Raw genomic sequence first — 26,176 nt, forward strand, 5'->3', positions numbered from 1 at the left:
AAATTTAAGAAAAGAATAATAGACTGAGTTGTCTAAACGTACTAAAATCTACAAAAATATAGATTTTGAGACAGATCAACCTCTTCACAAATATTAATTAAAAGTTTATTTAGAGAAAATAACTTATTTAAAATCCTTAAACAATAAGGTGGCGTTCCAACTAAAAAAAAAGAAGGTTTTGAAAAAAGAAGGTAATTTCAAGGTAAAAAATTATGTGTTGAATCTTGTTTGATAGATTTTGTTGAAATCTTTTATACGATTCAAGAAAAATTAAAAAATTATTTTTTATTTTCATTATATTTGAATTTAAAAATTAAAAAAAAAACTTTTAAGAAAAGAACCCGACCTGAAACACCTCCTAATACTCCTATAGAGATGTACTACGGAGTACTACTTTTTAGAAGAAAAAAATATCCTAAATTAAACTGGTAGTCCTAGTACATAGGCAGCACAAGGTTTGTTTGCAGTCCAAACGGTAGATGTGCAGTTGAAGTGTTCTTAATCGTCGAAGGATGTTTTTAGAGGTTGAGATTAAAAAAAAACTTTTCCATCAAAATAATTTTTAAAAATTTCAACAATTAAATATAAAGATGAACGACTACGATACAACTGCATAATTTCATAGCCATGGGGAAGATAAAAAAGAAAAGAAAAAACTTGTATAGAAGAGGGAGAGGGACGTTTTCTGTAGGTTTGTTGAATAAGAAATTCAACCCCGAACTCGAACCCTCGTCTCCCCATGCCCCTCGAATACAGCCCCTCTCTCTCTCTCTCTCTCTCTCTCTCTCTCTCTGCGCCATAATGAAGAAGAAGCAAAGAACCGCGCAACCTCCATCCACCACCCTCGCCTCCGCCGATATCAAGTACCTCATCCGCAAGAACTCCTCCTTCTTCGACAACCTAATCCAACTCATCCCCGCCAAGTTTTACCTCCCCACCGAAGACGACTCCAAGCCCTACTTCCCAGGCCTCAACAAATCCGCCAAACTAGCCGCTAAGCAGCAAACCAGAGACAACATCAAGAAATCCCGCCGCGACCGCCTCGACCCCGAAAAAAACCCCCTTACCTCCACCCTCGACTTGCTCAAACAAACCCTCCGACCAGTGCCCGGTCCCACCGAGGACGGACGCGACGGCGCTGACCCAGTCGGGAATCCAAATCGGATTCCTGACCGGTCGGTCACTTACGAGGAGCTCCGGCAACGGCTCCACCGACGGATCGAGGAGCTGCGAGGGAACCGCGGCGTAGGGGAGGCATGGAGGAGCGAGAAGAGAGAGAAGAGAGAGAACGAATATAGGAAGAGAAAGAGGGGTGGTGGTGATGATGATGATCAAGCGGAAGGAGAGAAAAGTGATGGCAGAGGTGGTAATATTGGGAAATCAGAGGGGGAGATTGAGAAGGAAGTGACGGAGGCGAGTAAAAGGATTGAGTTTGGGAAGGTGAAGCTTGGAGGAGGCGGGGAAGAGAGGAACAAGAAGAAGAAGAAGTTGTCGAAGGAAAAGGAGCTGGAAATGGCAAAGAGGTTGGAGGAGGCGAAGAAGGAACCGGGTGTGGCGAAGAAGCATTCGTGGAAGGCGGCGGCGAGCCGGGCGGCCGGGGATAAAGTGCACGATGATCCCAAGTTGTTGAAGGTGAGTATGAGTAAGGAGAAGAGGAGGCATGAGAAGAATGCGGAGAAGTGGAAGGAGAGGGTTGAGAGCAGGGAGAAGGTGAAGGGGGAGAAGCAGCAGAAGAGGGCAGGGAATATAGCCGAGAGGATTCATCAGAAAAAGATGAGGAAGATTGCCAAGAGAGAGAAGAAGCTCATGAGGCCGGGGTTCGAAGGGCGCAAAGAGGGGTACATTAACGAGAATTAAGGTTTTTTTTTTTAAAGTTTGTGCTCTTACATTTTCGCTTTAAAGTTACTACTATCAGTTTTGCTTACTGGATGGATAGTTGATAAACTTTCATTTGATATATGGGTTTAATGGATTGATGTAGTTGGGAGGTTAACATGTAGTTGATAATTTGCTAATGTTGACTTGTTGTACTGAATTGAGATAACTTCTCATATCTATGAGGCATTCAATCTCGTTGTTTTAGTTTCTAATCCTGTTAAAGGCTATTCGAGGTTTCTTTGAAATCATTGGAACCTGAAATTATATGGAAAACCATGTAAAGAAACTCAGTCATCTCATCAGTGACATAGATTGGAAGCTCTAAAAGTATTTACTTTGGGGTATATGAAATGCATGTTAGCTTGTTGTCATGGTGCTTAATTCATAACTGTGGTACATTCGGTTGCCATTTTAGGCTCAAGCTGTATTTGTAATGTTTTTGTGGATTGCCCCATTAGCGTATCTTTCTCTCGTGTAGAGGGGTTTTGAAGGCATCCTGCATTGCCAAGAAAAGAGTAGTAGAATGAAATAAGTTTGGCTCTGTCTCTCTCTACTATTTCTAACTTTCAGGTTAGCAACCGAGCTTGGTGTAACGCATAACTTTAGCTCATGCCATGCTTGTTACGGTAAACACATTCTTCTTAATATGCTCTTTTTGGTTGTCACTGTGATCTTAATGCACTGTGTAACGCATATAGCTGTTCTAGCATATGGTAGAAAGCAGAGGTGGTTGGGAATATTTCGAAGGGAGATTCCAAAGAGAGAATTAGCTCATATAGCTGGGGTAAGATTCGTAAGAATGAAGGATCTAGGGTTGTATACTTGTATCAGTAAAGAGTACGGTGCAAACAGTTCTGAAGCTCATGGTTAATTGTTTGCGTTGAAAAAGAAATCTTATTTACCGAATATATCAGTAGTCATGGAGGATCATTTCTGTGAAGGAATTTGCTTTGATGTGAAGTCTCAAATCTTAATGAAATTGATGTTGGAGGAGGTTAATAAATAGTTCACAGTAGGCTAATGTTTTGCTGAAATAATATGGCTACTCTGTCTATTAGAAATTTCAAATTTTATTTTAGTTAATATTCTTGCCAAAGGAATTTATTTGGGGTTATGATCCAATAATTTGACAAAACTGGCAAACTTAAGGAAACCCATGTAAGGAATATTTATTGTTGGGTTTTACACTTTTGGGATTTCAGAAAGCTTGGTTGGTTTTATGTTCTCTAATTTGACCAACCATTGTGAATAAAAAGTTTGTGCAAGAGAATTTCAAAAGGATTAATTTTAATTGTTTGAGATGCAGTGTTAGCTTTTCGTCTATAATGTGATAGTCAGCTCCTTTTTGCTGATATGAACAAACTTAGATTGCATTTTTCATGTGTTTGAAATTGAGGTCTACCTTTATGTTTTTGCGGCCATTGTTTGTATCTTCTCTTTATGTGGTAGACATAACGTCCTTGTGAATTGCTGAAAAGAACAAAAGTTTTCCAATCTTCAGACTGTCTCTGGTTATCTTCTGCTCCTGTTCAACGGAACTTAGCATAATTGTGACCTGCTCGAACTGGTGCTTTGGATTTTCTCCAAGATTGACCTAGGTGATTCTACGCTTCAAGTATCATCTGACTTTTCTGCTCTGTTGGTTGGATTATCGATCGCTGGTTGTGCTTTCGATATGCTATCAGCATATTTGCAGCAGCCCAATACACAACGAATATCATCCAACATTTTCTGGGAAAGGGAGGAAAAGCCCTTTGATATTCTTCTGTTTGAGAGTATTTATTTTCAACTTATCAAACTTGCCATGCGTTTCGATCTAGATACTGCAGATCTACGTTTGCTGAAAGCAGTTAATGTCGCAAATAAACGTAAAGTTATGCACACCCATTGGTTTCTACTTACTATGGATCTATCAAGGGTGATACATAACACTCCTATAGAAGTGCTTTCTTGCTTCATTCGCAAAACTAGCATGACTAGAGCTAAGCTGTAGTTTCTTCTCACTGAACTGAGCCCCGTCCATCTTTCAGTCTTTGGACACTTCTTTTCAGATGTGATGAATGAATATTTGCTTCCAAATGACAATGTGACTGATGGAACGTGTAGCAATACGCCCTCGGATGATAACTTTCTGATGCTTCTACCTACTGCTTTGTCATACTTAATTTCAGCTTCCACGAAATACGAGGGGCAGTTTCACAAACGTGTTAGAAGCATGTCTTCGTTCTATTCCAGAATTCTGTTTCACAGTTTCTCAGACTGGAAGAGCTACGTTACCATGGACATATTTAATATAGAATGTATTGAGTTCTTGCCTCCATCTATGGGAGAAACTTCTCAATCTTCTCTCTCACAGTTTTCTAGGAAAATCGATTTGTATGCTTTGGTACTATTTCGCCTTCAATGGAGATGCTGTGAAATTTGTTCCAGTCTATAACATTGTTTGCAAATTTTCTCTGGAGCAGCTCAGTTAATTTTAGAACAGACAGACTATGGATACTTTGTCTCCTATATGCAGGACTTGATTCAGATGATGATGCTCAAATATATATCAGGAACAACATCCTTGAGATTCTACTTGGTTTTTACGCTTCTCCTCTTTCAGATATTGAGTCAAAAGAATTGATTCTTCAGGTGATTCTAAGCTTTGTTGCTCATGTTTTTCATGAGGTTATTATGACCTCTGTAAAATATTGGCTACGCCTTCGTGGTTCATCAGAATCACTTTGGCTTGGTTGCAGTTGGATTAGAATGTCTTATATATTGGCAATAAGCTTTCAGCCTTGTTTCTTGTGTTTCATCTGCATCTGTGTACCTTAGTTTCAAAAATTTATTTTGCGTGCATTGCAGGTGGTAAAGAAATCTGTCAAAGTTCGTAAATTGGCTCGTCATCCAGTTGAGCACTGCAGTATTATTTCATGGTTATCATCAATTGATTCAGTCTTCTGTGGGAAGCAATACCAAGCTCAGACAAATTTACCATTCGCTCTATTAAACAGAGCACTGGAGGTAATGAGCTGTTCCGATTATGTCTTCGATTTCCTTTAGTGCCTTAAAAATTGCAATTTTTTCTTTGCAATTTCTTAATTTCTTTATAGGCTTTTCTGAAGTGTTGAGGGTGGAAGTGCTTTAAATTCAATACTCTTGAGTCTTGATCACTCTTTATCCTTTACTGTTTTTGATGGTTTACCCCTTTATCTCCCTAACAGTTAGCACCCAACATAGAATTCACTTTCCTTCTCTCATCTGTATCTTTTCTATATATCCTGTCTCATCACCATCGTCCTTTCTCATTCTGTCTCTTTCTTTCTTCACACAAACATATACCTGATACCGCTGTTTTTTGCCAAGCCTTCCTAGTGCACCTCTTTGGGCAACTGCAACTCTGAGAAACGAAAAGTTCACTTATTGAACAAGGCATGAGCCACCTCACTTTAAACCGCACATAAAGGATTCCTGGACTACTCGATAGCCACCAGACAGTGAAGGAGAAGATGATGCAAAGATACCCTGGACTTATTACGCATACAGAACCAGTCAATACCCTCTCATTGTACTCTCTCTCTTCTTTGGTAAATTATTCACCATTAGATCCGCTGCTATATTACATGGATCATCGTAAATGTGTAAAATATCCATGTCGGACACTTGACACTAGGATAAGGGTGTGGAATCTGTGTCCGACATATCTAGTTGGAACTTGGAATACGCCCAGCAAACGTAATTTATAATTTTTGTGGAACTCCTATGTTATGCATGAAATGCCCTGAGGTGTTTTGTGGACGCTTTTTATCCGAGACAATAGAAATTAATGGAATATTCCTGAGTCCTTGAGAAGATAATTGGATGAAGCAGACACTTGGAGTCCTAGACACATACCCGTATCCGATACTTGTTCCCGAGTCCGTGTAATATAGGTCCATTGAGTGCTGGTTTGGTTAGTGGTGTTGATTATCTCATCCTTCCGATTAATTAGGAATGCTTGCAGATTAGCACTCGTCAAAAAGTGAGAATCATTGTAGACTAGCACAAGTTGCGTTGTTTTGGCTATAGTGTTTCACTATGATACATGGACCCCCAGTTTTGGGCGAAGAGACCCCGGTGTGGGTGCGGGATACATTTGGGATCTGGCCAAAAATATCCAGACACAGCTGTTTGTGCAGGTCTGGTTCACCGAAGAAGAAGGAGAAAAAGAAGAAGAGAACAAGAGGGAGAAGAAGAAGAAAGGAAGAGGAAAGACGAGTGGTACCTGGTTTGGCTGACAAAACGTCACTGCATGGAAGCATGGTAGACGTTCGACGATCGTCGATGTTACAGAGTGACAAAGAACGGCCACTTCTTTTTTTCCTTTTACGATTTGGGCTTTATTTTATTCTTTTGGGCTGCGAATTGGGCTTGTAAATTGTATAATGGACCTATTTATTCTTGTTGGGCAACTACTGGGCTTTTACATTTGGGCAATTAAAATAGATTCCATAATTCTTTATGGGCCTTTATTATGATTTTATCACAAAACAAAGAATCAATATACTTAGATTGCATAAATTATCTATTATTCTACATATTAAATTTGAAAAATATAAAAAATTAATTATAAAAAATATCATTCCATTCTTACCTGTCCTTCCTTTACCGGTAATTGGTCAATCTATCTACGAATTCCGTTCTATCTTGAATGACTTCCGATCCTCCTTGCCTTCTCGATTAGCTCTTCTGGGACTGGGCCTTATATTAGGAAAGGGGAGTCTGGAAGTTAGCTCTTGTCTGATGTGTTCATCACGCTATACATATGGCTTTCTTTCTCTTGTTGCTTCAAGCATTAGATCATTAGATCATGGATATGATCTAATGCTTGAAGCAAATCTAGATCCATATCCTTGTATCCTCAAATTTTAAACTTTAGGTATCCGACCCTTAGATAAACACCCGCACTCGATACTCACACCTGCATCTGTGTAACATAGTACTGTTTCCAGAGGTCCTTCAATCAGTGGGTAGCTTCGCAGAGTAGGGTTTCCATGAGAGAGAGAGAGATTTATGTCCGAAGCTGGTGCTTTCTAATGTTGGGAATGGTCTCATAGTCTTCTAATTTTGTTTTATTTTTGCATATGTAATGCTCTTCTCATATATGGAGGTTCTTGTTATACATAAACAAATCTTTAGAGGGCCATAATAGTAGTAGTGCCTCCTATAATAATGCTGTGTTTAAGCTCTCCTTGCTTTGTCATATTCCATTCGTGGGGATAAAGGAATTCCCGGATTTTTCAACGCAAAGCTTTGGATCTCCAGTAGTGTGTTATTCAAAGCTGGAAGTGATATGCTAGCTCTTATTAACTCTTGAAGGGTGAACAAGGTGAATGATGTAATAGGCAGAAGATTTGCGTAGTGTCTCCTTTTTGACAGATTGTTTCTGAATGCCGAAACTTCCTGCTCCTAACTCCTATTTCTATTTAGGTGGTCAATGATGTCATTTCTACCCAAAACATAATTGAGTGGTTGCAGCAGTTCGCCCTGGTGCAGCTCTCAGAACTTTCAACTCATTTATACGAACTCTTAGTTGGCGGCAATCTTATAGAAAAGTTCATCTTGTTACTTCAGTTCTGGAGACACTTACGTCAACCTTGAAGATATCTCATGAACGAAAAGTTTATCAGCCACATTTTACCCTGTCTGTTGAGGGTTCGTTTCAGATATACAAAGTTGTTGATGTATGCCGTGATGGAAATTATAGTCCTTGTGCAGAATTAGGACTGGAAGCTATACTTATGAGCACTCCTCCGGGGGCCATATTATGCATGGTACCCCTCTCTCTCTCTCTCTCTCTCTCTCTCTCTCTCTCTCTCTCTCTCTCTCTCTGCGTGCGTGTGAGTGCGCATTTACACACTCATTGATTTGGGTGCACACCCATGCATGTGTGGAAGCATGCTGGATGATTTGACTCTGTATATTGTGACTGCAAATCTGAATGGCTAATTTTGTAGTTTCAAGTTGCACACATTTTTGTCTTTCAGTGACATATGTTGATTTATATTTAGAAAATGTAGAAAATTCAACCTTCTTTTTATCTTGCTTCTCTGCATTTTATAAGTAGTCTTTTTATCTTTCCGGTACAAACTGATACAATTATTTGGTAGTTGTTCACTGTTTCGGTTGGTGACTTCTGTAGATATTGATTCTTAGGTGCATCCACATGCTCATGTATGATAAAAAGCTTTCGGTAGCTAAATTAGAGGGTTTGCGATGTACATAGAGAGGGTTTTGAGCTTTTGGCTTGATTGGCATAGTGTGGCCCAAACGTCATCTGTATTATGGTAAAATAGATATACTATTTAGTGTTTTATAGGATCCATTTGAGATGCAGAGATTAAAAAAAAAAAAAAGAAACATTTTCAAAAGGAAAAATAAAGAAATGAGATTGCGTTGAAAGAAGAAATAAAATTTTCTTTTGTCAACATTGTAGCAGAGGACAAGACAACAATTGAATCATTGAGTCCATGACTGTAACCAATAACCATTTTCTGATGAGGGTTAGAAGGGCTTGGTGGGTTGCATTGCGTTTCAACATTTTTGAAAGAAGCCCGGGTGAAGGCCATCGGTTCCAGGAGCTTTCCGAGGTTTGAAAGTCCTAAGCGTTTTCTTGACTTCGTCCAGCGAGGGAATGAGAGAGAGTTTGATGGAGATCATTGTCACATGGTAGGGAGGGAGAGATGGGAATGGTAACGAAGGGCAGCCGGAAGTGTGGGACGAGCAAAAGAGGGACGAAAAGTGGTGGATCAGATGGTGCTTGTGCTTGATATCGTCGCAGGAGTGAAGACACTCATCGGAATGATTGCGGAGGGCCAGTAACTTGTTATTGCAGCGACAAGAAAGGGTGGTGGCGTGAAAGGAACGGGTGTTTCGATCGCCTTCAAGGAGTCAGTGCGTGATTTGATGGCCCAAAAATTTTCTTCCAAGGAGAGGATGCTATTGTATTCGGCTTGGAGGTTTGCTTCGAGTGTGCTAAGAGGGAGGGAGTCAGCTAGGCCGTCCAGGGCGCGCTGACCTCTGAGAAGATGGGCCATAACGCGTTTTTTCAATGAAAAATGTTGCCAAATTCTTCCCTATTCCATTGACGTCGTTTAATTTTGAAGGCTGAAACGCTAGTGATATGATCACTGGGAGGACGCCAACATTATGGATGGAAGGGTTGGAGAGCTTTAACATATGTTTCGGGGAGTGATTTTCACACCCCATTTTTTACTAACCATACTCCTTTTCTTGTTTTTAGTGTGTGAAATTACCAAAATATCCTTAAACTTTGTACAAAAATCATTTCATTTGAATAAGGACAAAAAGGAAATTTTGAAAAGTGGAAGGGTGTTTTGGTAACTTAACACACTAAAAAACAAAAAAAAAGGAAGTGTGATTAGTAAAAAGGGGAGTGCGAAAATCACTACACTTTTCGTTTTAACATACAAAATTGAGATCGAAGGGATATTCAGTTTCATGATGTCGCTTTGATCCTCCTCCGTTTGTGTTTGGTGGGGCTATTTGGTGTTTGCATAACATATGGAAAGTGAGGGTTCAATTGTAGCCAGGAGCTCGAGTGCTTGGTATGGTAGTTGGTGTCGTTATGGCATCTTCTGGTGGTATTTCTTGATTCCTTGTACTTGGTGATACTGTTACCCAAAACTTAGTATTCCATTTAACACAAGTACTTACTAAATGGAGAATGAAAGGATATTCAGTTTCATGATGTCGGATGGTGGATCTGGCTAAAGGGAAAGGTGTATGGATTACTGATGGAGCTTGGATTGCAGAAGAATGTAGGGGTGTTGCAGCTTGGGTTGAGCTCAATGAGGATGGTTCCTAGGGAAAGTAGAGCTGGCAATTTTGAACCCGACCCATAAACCCACACATATCCACACACTTATAACCCGCCCTAATCCGCCAAATTGTATTATTGGTTATAAATGGGTAAACTTACATAAACTCATCTATGAATGAATTTAAATGGGTTCAAAATGGGTTGTAATGGGTGAGCAGAACAGATTATACCCGGTTCATAAAAAAAGCACAAAATTGAGAAACCCGAGAGCAATCGTAAATGAAAAACGAATTTGTATACCAATATTGAGCAGTACAATTCTTTTATTCAGAGCTCCATGAACGAATATACAGCATGAGAACTAACAAATAGAGACCATAAGCAGATATTAAAACATGAAAGCAATGAAACTACCCGTTGCTATTATCTGTGCTTCTTCTAGGAGAGAAAATGTAGTTGTATCCAAAACATAGATCAGTTAGTTATTTATGTTGGTGATGGGACCTTTAAACCAGTGTCGACCGCTAATGATCCAAGAAGAAACGGTGAGAAGGAGAAGGCCTCCAACTGCAACTGGTGTGTAATTTAGAGTCTGGTCGGTAATGGGATAGGTGACGGGTAATGAGAAGAGGACTGAAATGGTTGCAACCCAAAGAACTGCAATCCAACCGATTAGGACCCCATACCGGCCTAAGTTGAAAGGCCCTGGAGTGAAAGACTTGCGAGCTAAAGTAATTCTGAAGAATATGGGAAGAGCGTAAGCAATGTAGAGTCCGATTGTTGCTATTGATACCATGGCTTGAAATGCCACTGAGCTTCCAAGAGACTGCAAATTGCTCATAAAAAAGAAGGATAAAATTAGCATAAGAAAGAAAACAACAAAAATAAAAATACTTTGGAAGTGGGATTAGGGGCTCATCTTATGTATCGAAACAACATTTTAGGAAGCCAAACCACCCCACGTCTAGCAAATCATTTTTGTTTCAAACAATTGGAGGGGATAGGGGATGGAAGCTGCAATTCGCAGACCAAAAACTCAAAGCCGGGTCTCACACCTGGTAAGAGACCACGTTATCCACTAAGTCAACCCTAGGTCTAACAGCTTATTAGAGTTGATGCGTGCTAATTCTCGAACCTCTCACAAAAGTCCATTAAATAGCGATGGCTAAATAAGCATATTGAAAGCAGGAGAGATTTCTTTCATTTATAATAAATCGAAAGAGAATTTTATTTGCTTAGAGTATTGAAATCAGTTCATCTCCATGTTCATTCCACCAACTGTTGGGGCCTCCGCATACTTTGTGATTGGTACTCCAACCAAAAACAACGAAATTTACGAGGAAAATTTTGATACATAACTTCACAGTAGAAGAGGTGTCCATACCGTTAGAGCCATACAAAATGCTATAAAAGCAGAGAGCCAGACTGCATTAATGGGGACGTCCTGCTTGTTCACTTTATGCCAAAGTGACGACAATGGCATCGCTCCATCTCTTGAGAACGCATAAGCCATCCTGAATGGACATATCTCGCATAATCAGTTGGTGCACGAGGGAATTGTAGTCCTATGAGGAGAAATCATGAGCAAAGCTTTTGTTACCTTGAGTTACTAGTAATTGAGCTCATACCGCAGAAAAAGATAGCAACAGCCACAACTCCCAAGCAAATGATTCCCCCAGCACCACTGCCATATCGTCTTTTGAATGCTAGGTAAAATACTTCAGCGATCGCATACCCGCCAGCATCATTATCCGTGTTCAAAAGGGATGGGATGTCGGTAACTGCAAAGGTAATACCTAGTAGGTAACCCCATCCAACAAGTATAGATATACCAATGGCACTAATTATCCCCTTTGGTCCATTTATGTCGGCACTTTTGGTTTCCTCTGTCTGGAAGAAGAAGGTTTGTGGAAACATGAGGGATTTAGTTTCAGCACTTGGGTTAAATGTTAATCAACCACAAGAATGGAACAGGCAGTAGCATGTAGATTCCAAAATTAGATAATATACCAGCAATCCAGCATAAATGTTGAGTTCTTAACTTAGCCTCATGCAATATCATTATTAAGCAACTAATGTTTTCTCAAATTAAAATGTTAAAAGGAACAATATTTTTCTTGGTATCTCTAAGATTTTGGTCCTGAAAAAGCGAAATCCTAACAATGCTGCACTCCAAGAAAGTCCTTTCATTTTACTACTATCAGAATAATAGGGATGAACCACATATAAAATTAACACTTTCAATTCAAGAATCAGACTATCTTAGGAATATCCAAGTATGCAACAGTGCTAATATGGTGGTAATGAAGAGAAAGGAACTAACCATATGGGCTGATGCGTCATATCCGCTAAGGGTATACTGGCTCATCAGGAGTCCAAGGACAAATATATAGACTTTACTGCTGATTCCTTCACCATTAGCAGTGTTGAAGTAAGTGAATACAAATTTAGGACTAGCCGTTTCCGTTGCAACCGTGGGAATGAGAATCATAAGAACAAAGACACCTACAAATACCAAAGTCCATTGAAGGTTCATGACTAAGGTTTGTCAAATATAAGCACGAAATAGAACAATTAACAAAGAAATGGGATATTAGATCAATACACTTCATACCTACAAGATTCCAGGCAGCAGCAAGCTGTCCAAATAAGGACAACCACGAAATCGGAAGGCTGTTTATGAAAGCATGTAGGAGCAAAATTCCACCATGTATGGCAATAACTACATATTTAGAAGCCGTATATCCACCGCCATTTTTCCCACCTGTGCTGAGCAGAATAATTACCTGAATCAGCTTTGCAAGTGAGAAATCTATACTTGTCGTAACAGCCCACTGCATAGAAAAGTCAGTTTAGTGATTTCGGTTAATAGTCAATACGAGTAGGCAAGAGGAAGCTTTCCCTCAAGATCAGATATTCAAGAATTTTGAAATTCTCCCAGTATGTACCTGACCAACAATGTTGAACCTGCAAGGAAAGGATATAATTCACCGAGCATCAGAGTACGTCTTACAAAGTAGTAGTAATAGGTTGCAATCAAACCAATGCATGACCAGCAATATACTGAACCTAACAAATTTCAGAACAATGAACATATCACAAATGCATTTTATACCATCAGTAGCTCAAGATTTGGGGATGCATTGGTTTATATTAATATCACACATACCAAATTGATCCACAAGTAAAAGGGAAACACATGGCACCATATTTGTTCAGTCTTGTCCTATTTTTCTCGGTTATTCCTTCTTTTCCCGAAAATGAATTGGGAACCAGCTGAAGCTGAAAACAGTTTTAGGAAGAGTATGTTTTTCGACCAATCGCAGGATCCTGATAGAAAGAACTTCATTTTACCTAGATTGACAACACGCATGAAATCTACAAGTTAAAAAAAATTGGGGTCTTCATGTGCAGAGTTATGCTCATTCTTTCTTTTACAGACATGCAAGAAACTTGTTGAATATAAACTTTAAAATTGTTCAAGTATAAAATACAAATTAATGCAAAGAAATCAAAACTTATTTTTCTACTGTATTAGGAATAAAAAAAGCAAACAATATCCATTTTACGGAAGTACAAAAACAACTTAGCCACTACATAAACAAAGAATTGAGCATCCATGACAAATTTAACCTCACGCCCACCAATTAAAATTGCATTCGGACCTTCTAATGTATCCCGAACATGTCCTAGTTTTTTAGCATATCATAACGTGTGCCAAACGTGTCCCAGCTTGTCCGATTCTAGGTCTAATAATCCTCTGGTACGACTCCTTGGTCTGTATACTCGTTCTACACTCTCACTCTCTCAATCCTCGTTGTCACGACTTCTGGTAGTTTAGGATATTTTTGAAAGGCGCTTTCACGCTCTCGCTCACACACGCGCATTATGTGACCTAGTTAGATTAGCCAAAAAAAAAGAAAAAAAGATACAAAATCTAACACATGGCTGACGCGTGTCCCATTCCCATATCCATGAGACTGGTTACACTGGTACAAGTGTTTGCAAATCTTGGATAACAGCACCAAATATAGGAAGGTGCTGAATTATGACAAAACTGTTGAATGGGGTTGCAGAATTGAATGAGTGATAAAAATGGCTATAAAATAGAAATGTCAATTACCAGCCAGTGAGCCAGGAGGCAAAGGGAGCCCAATCAGGGCCAGCAAGCATGGCACTCCAATAGTAAAGCCCACCAGAAGTTGGGTAAGAAGAGCAAATCTCAGCCATAGACAACCCAACAAACATGGTGAAAGCACCAGCAATTAGCCACCCGTATACCAATACAACTGGTCCACCATAAGTAAGCCCCGTATTGTACAGTGTGGTTATTCCGGTTAGCACCGATATGATTGAAAACGAAAATGCGAAATTCGATAGGACCCTGAAAATAAAATCAAATTCGGAACAACACCCACAAAACAAAATCCTCTTTTTACTATCAAGAAGTCATTGGCCCAAAATAGTAAACAGAAAAACCAGGGGAAATATGGTGGGGGAATTTACGAGAGATCACGCTTGAGTTCTTGTTTGTAGCCGAGCTCGCGTAGACGGGCCTGGCCTGTATCCACTGAGCCGTTACCGTTTTGCACCTGAGATGGGAGGACCATATTTTCTTCACCACCATGTCCACGAGCCCAACCCATATTTCTCTGTGGAGAGCGAGAGAGAGAGAGAGAGAAAGAGAGACCCATATTTCTGTGTGGAGAGAGAGAGAGAGAGAGGGAGGGAGGGAGGGAAGGGGAGAGGGAGAGGGAGAGGGAGAGAGGTGGGGGTGCTCTTTGGATGAATCAGAGGCACCCTGTCTCTCTTTCCCTTCTTTGTGGTATTCTTAATGATTCTTTAGAATCAGAATAGACTTTACTGGGTCTCTGCAAATACTTTTATAAACAGATATTTATACAGAGAGAGAGAGAGAACCGTTAATGGTTTTGCGAATTGGAATTGGAATCTACGTTGATTAAAAAAAAATTGGAATCTACGGATCGTTGGAGGAATGACGGTTGGAAAAGATAAAGTATGACAAATGTGGAGCACACATATACTGAAAGGTTTCAGCTACATCTTCAGCACATCCATCTGCGTTCATAGCATTTTTGCTGAACATATACCAATACCTCTCTGACATCGGGCCGCCTTATGAGCACAACAAGCTCTATTGTGACGCACAAATAAAGTCTCCTTCACAAGTTTGAAAATGTGATTCTAATTACGTATTTTGTCAGACCCTAAGGGCTACGGTGACGCCAATATTCTACTTTGGCTCCTTGATTTTGATTTTTTTTAGAAAAATTAACTTCTCCTTTAATCACTTTGGATTTACCATCCAAACGAGAAGAATTAAAAAAAAAATACATCAAGATTTATGCATTGACACTTGAAAATAAATTAATATTATGAAAACTTAAAAAATACTAATATATTAAAATTATGAAATGAGAATTATGTTTAAAATAGAGTAGGTGGAGTATGAATAACAATAATTCAGGGGGGAGATCAGTCAAACAAAGCCACCAATGATATCTTTGACGCGCTGGATCAGATCAGATAACTGTATGAAAGCAGTCAGTGTTTTTTTTTTTTTGTCTCCTTTCACGACTTCATATTCCTTCTATTTACGGTTTTGGCCATACAACTCCATTAATAAATTTCACCCTAACACATTCCTCCAAATTAAGAACGCAAGTACTTTATTTTTTATTTTTCTAAAATCACACGTCTTTTCATAAAGAACTTCCGTATCTTTTTGAGATGAATGAAACATTTATTGCAGTTTTGGTTCGTATAACCAGGGGTGAGTCTAAATACAACCCCATGAAAAAATTTCTCCTTAACACAATCCATCCAGATTGAGTCTTGCAAAATGCAGGATTTTGATGATCAAAGTGAGATCCACTATTAGAATCGCACGAGGTGAGTAATATTCATGTGTTTTTTTTAATAGAGAGAAGTAAAATAACGGCCTCCTTTGACCTAATCTTTTGCAGATTCTTTTACCTGTCTCTTTTGTCGTTGTCTCTTAATTCTTACTATTGGATTGGGGTCAATTTTTTATATCACATTGTTTGTCTAGATAACAAAAATCGGACTGTAAAAAATATAAATCGAAATTGAAAAAAGTTCATCCACGAATACGAAAAAATGCCAAAAAAGTCGGTCAATCAGGTAAACTTTTATATAAACTTTTTAAAACTTTTGTCTATGTATTTTTATATTTATTGATTCCTCTCATCGTTCTAAGTTAAAAAAAAAAAAAAAATTGATTCCTCTCATCGACACAAACAATGTGATGTAAAACTTTCACTCAAATTAAATCGGTCTGTCGGGGTCCGGCGGTTTTACTGTTACAAAACAAAATTATTTCCATGCACATTGACGAGATCACAAAGTGTATCTCCAATCACACCCTGCCCCCATTGGCCTAAATTTTTGGATCTTTTAGCTAGAGCAGTAATGACTTCTATCTAGATCTTATAATCCACTATTATAAAGTTGGTAAACTGCTACAAGTCAAACAAATCATGATATGTGTGCTTTTATCACAGTTTTATAAGCCGTTAAACTCTCTTTTTTTATGTCTTTCCCTCTCGGATTACGTGCTATTTTGAAAATGCAGAATCTGATCATGGAGAGTGATTTTCGCATTTTTTTTAATTGTTAATACGGAGTATTTGAATAAGATTATTATACCTGTATGTCTGACAAATCAAAAATAAAAATAATGTTCACGAGTAAAGTAGGATTAATTAAAATGAGTAATGTTGAGATCGATGGAGGACCGACACATCATCAGGAGCAATATAATTTGCCAACCACCGAATAATGTTTTCTATTGGTGTATGTAAAATGCGGACGCGGGGGCTCTGCTGCCCAGGGTGGGCAGCAGCCCTACCCACACTCACACACGGCACCATTTTATCAAATGAAAAAAAAAAAAAACTCTTTCGCTTGTGATCCTATGGAACAGAAACGTGATTATGAGAGCTTTAGAGTTAAAATTTAATTATGTCTCTTTAGAATAATATGATCAGAATAATAAGATCTTCATGTCAATTCAAACGGATTGAAAATTGGAGCACTTAATTTTTTAATCATATTTTTTAATATATAAACGGTCTAAAAAATTAAGTGTGCCACTTTTTAATTCGTTTGAACAAGTACGAATATCTTATTATTCTAATTATATTATTCTAAAGCATTATAATTAATTTTTGTCTCTAGGACTCTCATAATTAAGTATCTGCTCTTTATTTAGGATCCTGTAGATCAGAAACGTGATTATGAGAGTCCTATAGACAAAAGTTAATTATATCTTTTTAAAATAATATGATTAAAATAATAAGATATTCCTACTTGTTCAAACGAATTAAAAAGTGGCACACTTAATTTTTTAGATTGTTTATATATTAAAAAATATGATTAAAAAATTAAGTGCTCCAATTTTCAATCCGTTTGAATTGACGTGAAGATCTTATTATTCTGATCATATTATTCTAAAGAGACATAATTAAATTTTAACTCTAAGGCTCTCATAATCACGTTTCTGCTTCATAAGATTGTAAGCGAAAAAGTTTTTTTTTTTTCTTTGATGAAATGGTGCCGTGTGTGAGTGTGGGTAGGGGCTGCTGCCCACCCTGGGCAGCAGAGCCCCCGCGTCCATGTAAATGCGTGGTCGTGACTGATTTGGAAACCACCGAATAACTTGCCAAACAGAAAAGAAAAGATACGCACGCACACTTGGGTAAGAAAATCCAGTATCCCAAATAAATAAATAAATAAATAAATCCGAGAAGGTTTTGGGTGCTGGGTGGATACCACACATGTGGTACTCCAACGGTAATCTCAGCCGTCCAAACGTGTTTTGGACAGTCTGAATTTAGAGAAAAAAAATAGAAGAGAGAGGTCGGGTGAGGGAATAAATCCGGACCATCCAAAACACATTTGGATGGCTGGAATCGCCGACGGGTATCTGTTGGGCACCCAAAAATTTATCCCAATATCCGGGTTAATGACTTGTCCCTATCCTCGACCCGAAAATCAATATCCAACTTAATGGCTTGTCCGGTTCTCCCTATCCTCACCCCTAATAAAAATGGAAAGGTTATACAGTTATTTATTTTTATGATAAGGGGAATGGATATACAGTTAGGACCCTTTTATGCGATTGTATTGAAAGCAATGGATAGGTCTAAAATGTGGACACCACAACCTCGCAATTCATTAGCAATTTTCCACACGGATAAAAGATGCTACTTGTCGTGTGATTACTAATCTTGAATTTTATTAGTCTATATATAAATTGAGTTAATTGGCGTACTTATATATTGGTATTTGACCAAACAATAATTCAAGTCGGTTGGTAATGTGTATACGGTAGGTACCTTTTGAAATTGTGCGGTGCTGTATGAGCATCCAAAATTCTTCTCACAATCAGAGGGAAAAATAAGGAGAATCTGGCTTGTCTGCCGTCAAAGTAATCGCAATCACCAGTTAGGGTTTTCAATGGTCCAGATTTTGTTTTGAATCTTTTACCGGTAATAATTTACTTTTATCGATAAAAGATTTAACAGATGTGAACTATTAATTGTCAATATAAACAATCCAGAAATTTTTTTTTTTTTTTTGATAATGAACGATCCAGATTGAACTGTATACCAATTGCAGAGAAGTCGAATCCAAATAAGAAAAGATGAAAGGGGTTGAAATTTTTGGGACTTCAGGTTGGTGCTGTGCAGTGAGGTGCACAGCACCGTGTTGCGCACCTCCGAGCCGTCGGATCGTGCATCCGACGATCTCAGATCTCATCTCGGCAACCAATGATCGAGAGCCGTTCATTGCCGAGATGAGATCTGAGCCGTCGGATGCACGATCCGATGGCTCGAACGTACGCAACATGGTGCTGCGCACACCACAGCACAGCTTCATCCCCCATTCGAAATTTTTGAACAGCTATCGATTTGAACAGCTATCGATCGAAGTCAGAACAAGAAAAGTATGTTAGGAACGTGCAAATTAAAAGTCTGGTATACCAAAACACCCATGTGAAAACGAAGGGTTTTGAGTTGACTACTCTAAAATGGAAGCAAAGCCTATTGGGCTATTCATATTCCACGAGAGGGAGGGGGACCTAAAAAGAGTTTCACCGTTGTCTCTTTTCTCAGGACATGATTCTCTTGTACGAATGTATAATACTAACACCCCTTTTCTAGCTAGTATTTAGTTAAGCTACGAAATTTATCTTGTGCCGGATTTATCAGAAAAAAATGAAATAGAAGAACATGTGATATAGCGTATATACAAATGTCCATGTTTCCCATAGGTACCAAAATATTTATTGCATGAAAAGAAGACTTGAAATAGTATTATATCGTTTCTCAGAACATGATTCTCTTGTATAAAATCATTTAGTTTGCTAGCTCTTTAGTTAACCTATACAAATTCATGTTAGTAGAACAAAAAATATTACTTAGACTTGTCAAAAGAAATGAAATAGAAATAAGATTAACCTATACACGTCCATTTTTTAACACGCAACCAAGTTAATTTAAAAAATATATATATTTTGTTTCGTTTCCTGTACTTCCCTGTCCTCTTTTTTTTTTCTTCCCCCCTTCGTCCTTTACCATGTAAGATCCAGTATCACAGCAAAAATAAATAGTGGAGTACAGAAATAGAAACATAAAGTTCAGGTCATAACAGTCTTTCACAAAGTCTGCGCGATGTTCTAAAAGTCGATGGGCACTAACTAGTTGGCCGCCTATGCGCCCAATCAGGGACTAGGCGCTCAGTCGGAGACTAGGCACCTACTAGTCGGCTGCCTAATCTAGGCGTTGGACCACCGCCTAGCGCCTAGGCAGGGAGTAGTCGTCCTAGGCAACTGACTTTTAGAACATTGAGTCCGAGGCCGTAGTATTCTGGTTGAGTATTTGTACAAAAAAAAAAAAAAAGTTTAGAAAACTAGTGAGCATTTTCCAAGTTACTACTACTTTTGCGTGATAAAATGCAAGTGAAATCAATTACCAGAGCGGCCTTTTCTTCACTAGGTTGCAGTGCCAGAGGGCTGGAGAAGAATCCGAATGAATCATGGGCCATCTTTCCAGCCTCTTATGAAAGGAGATCAAGACATTGATCCAATAAGACCTCATGTGTTCTTGATGGGCCTATAATGGTCGTTTTTATATATTTGTCAGCCCAATTAAGTCAAGGCCGGCTCGGGGATGGGTTCGAAACTTCCATTGAGCATGATAAGTAAAATACTAATAGATACATCTAGGCAAGAAAACAAAAACAAAAGTTAAGGGGGTAAGGGTCAGTGTCCACCTCCTCCCTTTCCTTTCCTTTCCTCTCGTTTTCTTTTTTAACTCGAGTTTTTGGGCCAGCTTATCTTTCCTCTCTAGACTAGGATAGGGATTCAATATGGGAGGAAAAAAAAAAGGCAAAGGAAGCTACAGTTTATCACAAGCCAAACGGCCATATGATCTATGGCACTCGATTACGTACAATATTTCTTGAATAACGCAAACCAAAATTTCAATACAATTATACAAACTTCGGCTTCAATTATCAAGAACGAGAAAAATGAGAAGTTATCCTAGTAATACTTCATTGCATATCGGAGACAATGAATTGCGTTACATCAGCAATTTCGTTTCTCTCTCTCTCACGAACCCGCAAGTTAGTAAAATATTGGTTTTCTTATTTTCGATGCTAAGAAACCTTTGCATGGAAATTCAGGATCCACATATAACTTGTTGTCACGGCATGCCCGTGATGCTCATACACATTTGTTCCTCCCGTGCAAGCCATGCATGACATCCATGCCCCGGTCAAGCAACTTCAAGGCTTATGTTGGATGGTCACTTGTGTATTTTGAGACTTGATTCATGTACAAGTCTTGTAAATATTTTGTTTTGGTACACTTTTAGTCACTTCTTCAAACATATCCCATGTTTCTTCTTGCCACATAGGAAAAAACCTAGAATGCCTAGAGGGTGGTTAGGTACGTGCTCTTCCTACTCGAGTTTGTAAACTTAAGTAGCCATGGTCTAGTTGTCGTCTACTTTGAAACTAAGTTCAATGCTTGTAATGCTTTGAGTTGACTAATGAAATGCGGCAAATGCCTTCATTTGTGCAGGTCTAGTACCTTTACTTGTTGCTTACTTCGAGCTTCCGTTTACGATTGTTATCGTTTACTTCCAACTCTGTGGCTCAATTAATTACCTAATCTCTCTTGCTCGCATTGCAAATACTCGTTGCCCTGATCAGTTTGTCGGGCTAGCAAAGAAGTTTGTTTAGTGTCAGACACATCGTGCCCGGTCCACAAGGCCATCGTGTGACGCCTGTCTATATCTGTACTTGCGGATGTTATCCCAATTGAATTGGGATGTTTCATTTTTTTTGGGATAAAAAGAGGGGAAAGGATTTGAAACAATTAAGAAGGGAACCTATTTCTTTAATCTCTTGTGTTTGTGAGAAGAAAATAAACCCCTACTCCTATATAAATAGGCAGGTGTAAAAACACTTAATACGCAGAAATAATTGCATGACAGTAATGTATCTACGAGGCTATTGCTAATTAATTACCATTAAAGCTCTAGATACCATAGCCGATGGGGTACAGGCTCACGATGGATCCTGCACGAATGATCTGAGCCGTTCAATAATTTTAAAATAGCAACTGAGTGGGCTTGAAAAAAATCAACTCAATCTGACATGTACAAGTACTCGATCCAATCTTCCAATTTTTTCATTCAGATTTCAGGTTCATCGGTGTGGGACTTAGAGCAGACCCCGCGTGCCCGTCCGTGCCCATCAGTGTGGATGCTATGGGTACCGATAGTAGGACTTAATTACCGCTAATAATACTAAAAGGGAAGTGCTACAATACACACCCCTTATTTGGGTGTGTATCATATGCACTCTTATTAAAATACATCAAAATGTTATGAATCCCAAAATGTTACGAATTTATTACTAAAAAGTTACGAATCATATTATTGAAAAGTTACGAATTTTTAATATAAAAGTTACGATACGAAATAAAATGTTATGAATGACCGGTCCTACAAGTAATTTTCTATGAGGTGGCACAATATGAACTACACAATACGTGCATATGGTACACACCTTAAAGGGGTGTGTATTGAAGACTTTCCCATACTAAAAATGTAGGTAAGTGGGTACGTACCAGCCAGTGAGCCAAGAGGCGAGTGGGCCCCAGTCGTTCCCGCAGAGTTTAGCGCTCCAGAAGTAGAGGCCACCGGAGGTGGGATAGGCGGAGCAGATCTCGGCCATGGAGAGGCCGACCACGAGAGTGAGCAAGCCCACTATGGGCCAACCCCATATCATCGTGACGGGCCCACCGTAGGTCAGCCCAGTGTTAAAAGTCGTGGTTAGGCCGGTCAGTATCGATACGATTGTAAACGTCACCGAAAAGTTTGATATGGCCCTACAGTACACAACAAGTGCATATTCTAGTTTAGTTAACAGATAATTTATATTACAAACAAATAGTAACAAAAAAAATGAGTACTACGGAAACAAATTTGTTTCCACTTTTATGTTGGCTGGTAAAAACTTTCTTAATGCCTTTTCTCTCTTAAAATGCTATGCGTTGAAAAAAAGTACACTATCATGAAGAATGTTCTTGAAAACTCAAATAAAATTGAGACGGAAAGAGTATTATTTCAGCAGAAACACCTAACAATTTTCCACCCACAAATAAAAATTTACAAAATTTTTACTACCGGAAACATCCACTTAAAATAAAGTTGCATATATATTCACATAATCATGCATAATTGCACGAGTAATACTGTAAATTAAACAAGAGGAGAGAGAATGTTGCATTGTGATCTGGACATGTGGCAGTGTAAGTAGCACTAGTAATAAATTGAAACTGAAACTTCTGACGGAACAATGACAAAATCCGATTTCAAAACAGGATCAAGAATGAAAAATTCAGATTTCAAAACAGGATCAAGCTTGATAGTTACACTCGAGCACTTTTCTTAGCCCTTTCTAGATTCTTGTATTCATTGACAGTAAAGCCCACCACTCAAAATATCGAGCGGGAAAGATTATTCGGTGGAGACTGGGCCAATGCCAAAGAACTGTTACGGCCGGCCTTGACCCCATAATATCTTCGGGTTATTTTACACCAAACAGTCAATGATTCTGCATTACAAACAGTAGCTACATTTTCTGAAAACATAAAAGTAGCGACAGATCATTTTGCTTGAACTGCACAGAAGTTTTTAGAATCTGGAAAACGGAACGATCCATTTCGAAAGGGGCAATCAACATCCAAAAGTTGAGATTAAAACGGATGGTGCATTTGGAAAACGGAGAATAATTTCACGAATCAAAATCGAGGAGATTGCAAAAAGGGCGAAGAGTAGTAGTAGTAGTAATACGTACGAGAGACTGCGACGGAGTTCTTGTTTGTAACCCAGCTGATTCAACCGGGCATCGTCGTAGGAAACCCCATCCGCCTCGATCCCTTCCGGAATGAGCGGGACGCACGCGCCTCCGTCTTCCGAAAAATCCCTAATTCCGTCTTCCATTTTTTCTCACCCCCCAAAACCACCAACTGTTCGCCGGAGAAGGATTCGTTCACATATTCGCCTCTTGGGATTAATATACATTGCACACACGTAGGCCTACCGCCTACCAGCACGCAGAGTTTTTTACTTCTACGATTTGATTCGATCTAACAGTCAAACATCGATGAGGCCTTTTTCAGGGCGGGGGGCGTGGGATGAGATCAGAGGCGGAAAGGGTTTTTGACCGAGTTGCTAGTTTGTGGGAGGAGGTTACAACTAATTAGGGCTATTTACACTTTGGTTCCCTATACTTGCGTCGCAATATCACTTGACACCGCCTCACTTTGAATTTTAATGCAAATAAAACCCTCACTCATCACATTACGATCCACAACTAGCACTATATATAAACTAGGCCATTCGTGAACTGTTCGAGGTTTGGCCCAGTAAGGGTTCGTTCAAGTTTGATTCGTCTATTAATGAACCACTCTTGAACCTTAATGTTAGGCTCATTTGATAAATTAGCCGAGCCTGAACTTTATAGTATTCAACTCATTTAGGCTCGCGAACCTATAATTAATTATAATTAATAATTCTTTACGCGTTTATTTGCCAATATAAAAATTTTCAAGGTTATATATATAATTTCAATACTTATTTTTGATAAGCTCTCAACAGTGTAAATAAATGGGCTTATCGATCCCTATTTTGTCACTCTCACGTGCGTAACTTGCTTTATTTAGATGATATTGCACGGAGGTTGTGTTTTTATGAGTTATAGGTAAAATGTGGAAATAAGACGTTTTGAACGCTAAGGAGAACAACCCGAAAGCATCCAAAGAGCCAAGACCATGTGGCATCCCGCCACCGAGTCCCAAGGAGCATGTAAAGAAGGGTCGAAGGCTATTCGGGGCATCAAAATGGCCGTTGGAAAGAAGAAAACAATTTGGAAGTTTTCTGCCAGCAGTGTACCGGTACCGTGGATCTGTGGTACCCGTACAACTCGGACAGATTTGTTTCAAAATGCTGAGAAACAAGACTTGTACCGGTACCGAGATTTCGTGGTACCGATACAACCTGGAAAAAATCTGCTTTTTGTGCCCGACTTTTGTAGCTTTTTAGGAGCATTTAAGACCTTTGTAGCTCATTTTTAAGGGGCTATAAATACCCCCAGACCTGATTGGGATAGAGATCCTTCAATTTCACTTCTCTCTCTACCCCCCTCCTCTTCTTAGCTCTCATTCTCTTTTCAAAGGAGGTTGATTTCTAGGGTTTGGAGGCTTGTGTTCTTCATTAAAGTTGTAAGTTAACTCAAGATCTTTCTTAATCTAGTTTTTATTTTCGTTTTTGTGAATGTTTTCGTATCTTTCCTCATTTCCCTTCATGTTTACACCCACTAAGGGTGAGTAGTGTTCAAGGCTTGGTCATGGGGTAATTTCTACCCCATGATTTAGGTAGTTTAATGGCTTCTCTCATTTCTTGTGCTTAATGTGGTTTGTGAATGAATTAAGTTCATTTTTATGTAACAAAACCTAGGGTTGTTAACCTCTTTGATTATGTGTAGACAAGGACTTGATCTCTTGCCACATGTAATGCTTGGAGTTATGTCACTCTATGTGTTTGCCAAAATGCCTCAAAGAACTTGTTAAGCTCTAATCTTTGGTCTAAATCTAGAGATGTTAACTTCTTTGATTGGGTGTAGACAAGTCTCTTGGCACACCCAATGCTTGAAACCATGGCTCTCTTTGTGTTCGATAAAATGCCTAAACGAGTTTTCATCCATTTCCAAACCCCGTTGTATGAGTTAAACTTGATTTTCATAGTTAAATCTTCCGAGTGAGATCGAATGACTTCGATTCTCACTTGAGTTATCAAAGAGAAGAATTAAACGGCCTAAGTTATGGGCGGAATGAACCCCTAGACCTTGCCGCTTTTAATTTCTAGTCAATCTTCGTTTTCAATTAAAGTTAGGAGGTAGAGAGAATTTTCATCACTCAAAAGTTGGCCGTCTCAAAGCCAAACTAAAGGTTGGCGGTCCTAACGCTAAAAACCCTTCGTAAAGCAAACTTTCCAGCCTAGCTCCATTGGCTCCCTGTGGATTCGACCTCGGACTTCCGAGTTTATTATGCTACAACTGACCTAGCCCTACGCTTGGGGCGCTCTTTACTACGACACACTTTGGTCGAGCAAGCATTTTTGGCGCCGTTGCCGGGGAGTCAATTGGTAGCTAACTTGGAGGTATTGTTTTACACCGCACTGTAAGTATTCCATCTTTTGTTTTTAATTTATACTTTTATCTTTGTAGTAGAATGGCAACCGCCAGTGTTTTTAGTGCTAAGCCGAGCATGCTTCAAGTGTTGCCCCCTTTTCATGGCTTAGCCTTTGAAAATCCATGTGCGCACATCGTAGAACTTGAGGAGCTTTGCATGAATGATAAAGTGGCCTTATTTCAGATATTTCCATCATCTTTGAAAGATAGGGCTAAGAGTTGGTTTGATTCATTGAACCCAGGATCAATAGTTACATGGCAAGATATGGAAAATCAGTTTTTCAAAAAGTTTTCCCCAATTTATGAGACTCATATGCTGCTACATGAAATCGTAAATTTTTATCAACTTGATGAAGAGCCTTTTGCATGTTGTTGGTGGCGGTTTAGATATCCCATATTCTATTGGTCGCAGCATTGCTGTGAAACAAGGCACCTTATTCCCATTTTCTATAAGAGTTTAAATTCTACAATGCGTCAGCTTGTAGATAAGATGTTTGATGGTGTATTTTCGGATAAAACCGCTAATGAAAATTGGGATTACTTTGATCAATTGGCCGAAAATTCTGAATCTTGGGTTTATGATGTCAATGTTGAAGAGGCCAACTTAAATGTTGAGGAAGAGGAAATAAAGCCACTTATCATTGTTGAAGAGGTTGGTTTAGGTTCGAAAAAACTCTC

General features: G+C 39.0%; 2 protein-coding genes and 1 long non-coding RNA gene across 4 annotated transcripts; 2 read left to right on the plus strand and 1 right to left on the minus strand.

Annotated features, from left to right (window-relative positions):
• The first annotated feature begins 696 nt into the window (after nucleotides 1-696).
• Nucleotides 697-7,942, plus strand: LOC131302091 (ribosomal RNA-processing protein 14-like). Its single transcript, XM_058328703.1, has 3 exons — nucleotides 697-4,512; nucleotides 4,729-4,887; nucleotides 7,333-7,942. Exon 1 carries the CDS (start codon nucleotides 802-804, stop codon nucleotides 1,855-1,857), a length of 1,056 nt encoding a protein of 351 aa, XP_058184686.1. The 5' UTR covers nucleotides 697-801; the 3' UTR covers nucleotides 1,858-4,512; nucleotides 4,729-4,887; nucleotides 7,333-7,942.
• Nucleotides 7,943-9,961: 2,019 nt separating this feature from the next.
• LOC131302092 (amino-acid permease BAT1 homolog) lies at nucleotides 9,962-23,475 on the minus strand. 2 transcript variants are annotated; one of them, XM_058328705.1, is made up of 8 exons: nucleotides 23,105-23,475; nucleotides 21,873-22,133; nucleotides 12,634-12,652; nucleotides 12,300-12,519; nucleotides 12,009-12,190; nucleotides 11,286-11,575; nucleotides 11,070-11,199; nucleotides 9,962-10,511 (listed from the first exon to the last, which is right to left on the minus strand). In XM_058328705.1, the coding sequence occupies exons 1-8, from the start codon at nucleotides 23,248-23,250 to the stop codon at nucleotides 10,164-10,166; spliced, it is 1,596 nt and encodes a 531-aa protein (XP_058184688.1). In that variant the 5' UTR covers nucleotides 23,251-23,475; the 3' UTR covers nucleotides 9,962-10,163. The 2 variants fall into 2 exon arrangements, with proteins under 2 accessions (XP_058184688.1, XP_058184687.1); XM_058328704.1 differs by lacking the exons at nucleotides 21,873-22,133; nucleotides 23,105-23,475 and adding exons at nucleotides 13,809-14,069; nucleotides 14,192-14,535.
• On the plus strand, nucleotides 14,220-15,460 carry LOC131302093 (uncharacterized). Its single transcript, XR_009191597.1, has 2 exons — nucleotides 14,220-14,339; nucleotides 14,432-15,460. It is a non-coding gene; the product is annotated as an uncharacterized LOC131302093 (long non-coding RNA).
• Nucleotides 23,476-26,176: the final 2,701 nt, after the last annotated feature.

The sequence above is a fragment of the Rhododendron vialii genome, chromosome 9a (genome assembly GCF_030253575.1).
Source record: "Rhododendron vialii isolate Sample 1 chromosome 9a, ASM3025357v1".
Classification (NCBI taxonomy): domain Eukaryota; kingdom Viridiplantae; phylum Streptophyta; class Magnoliopsida; order Ericales; family Ericaceae; genus Rhododendron; species Rhododendron vialii.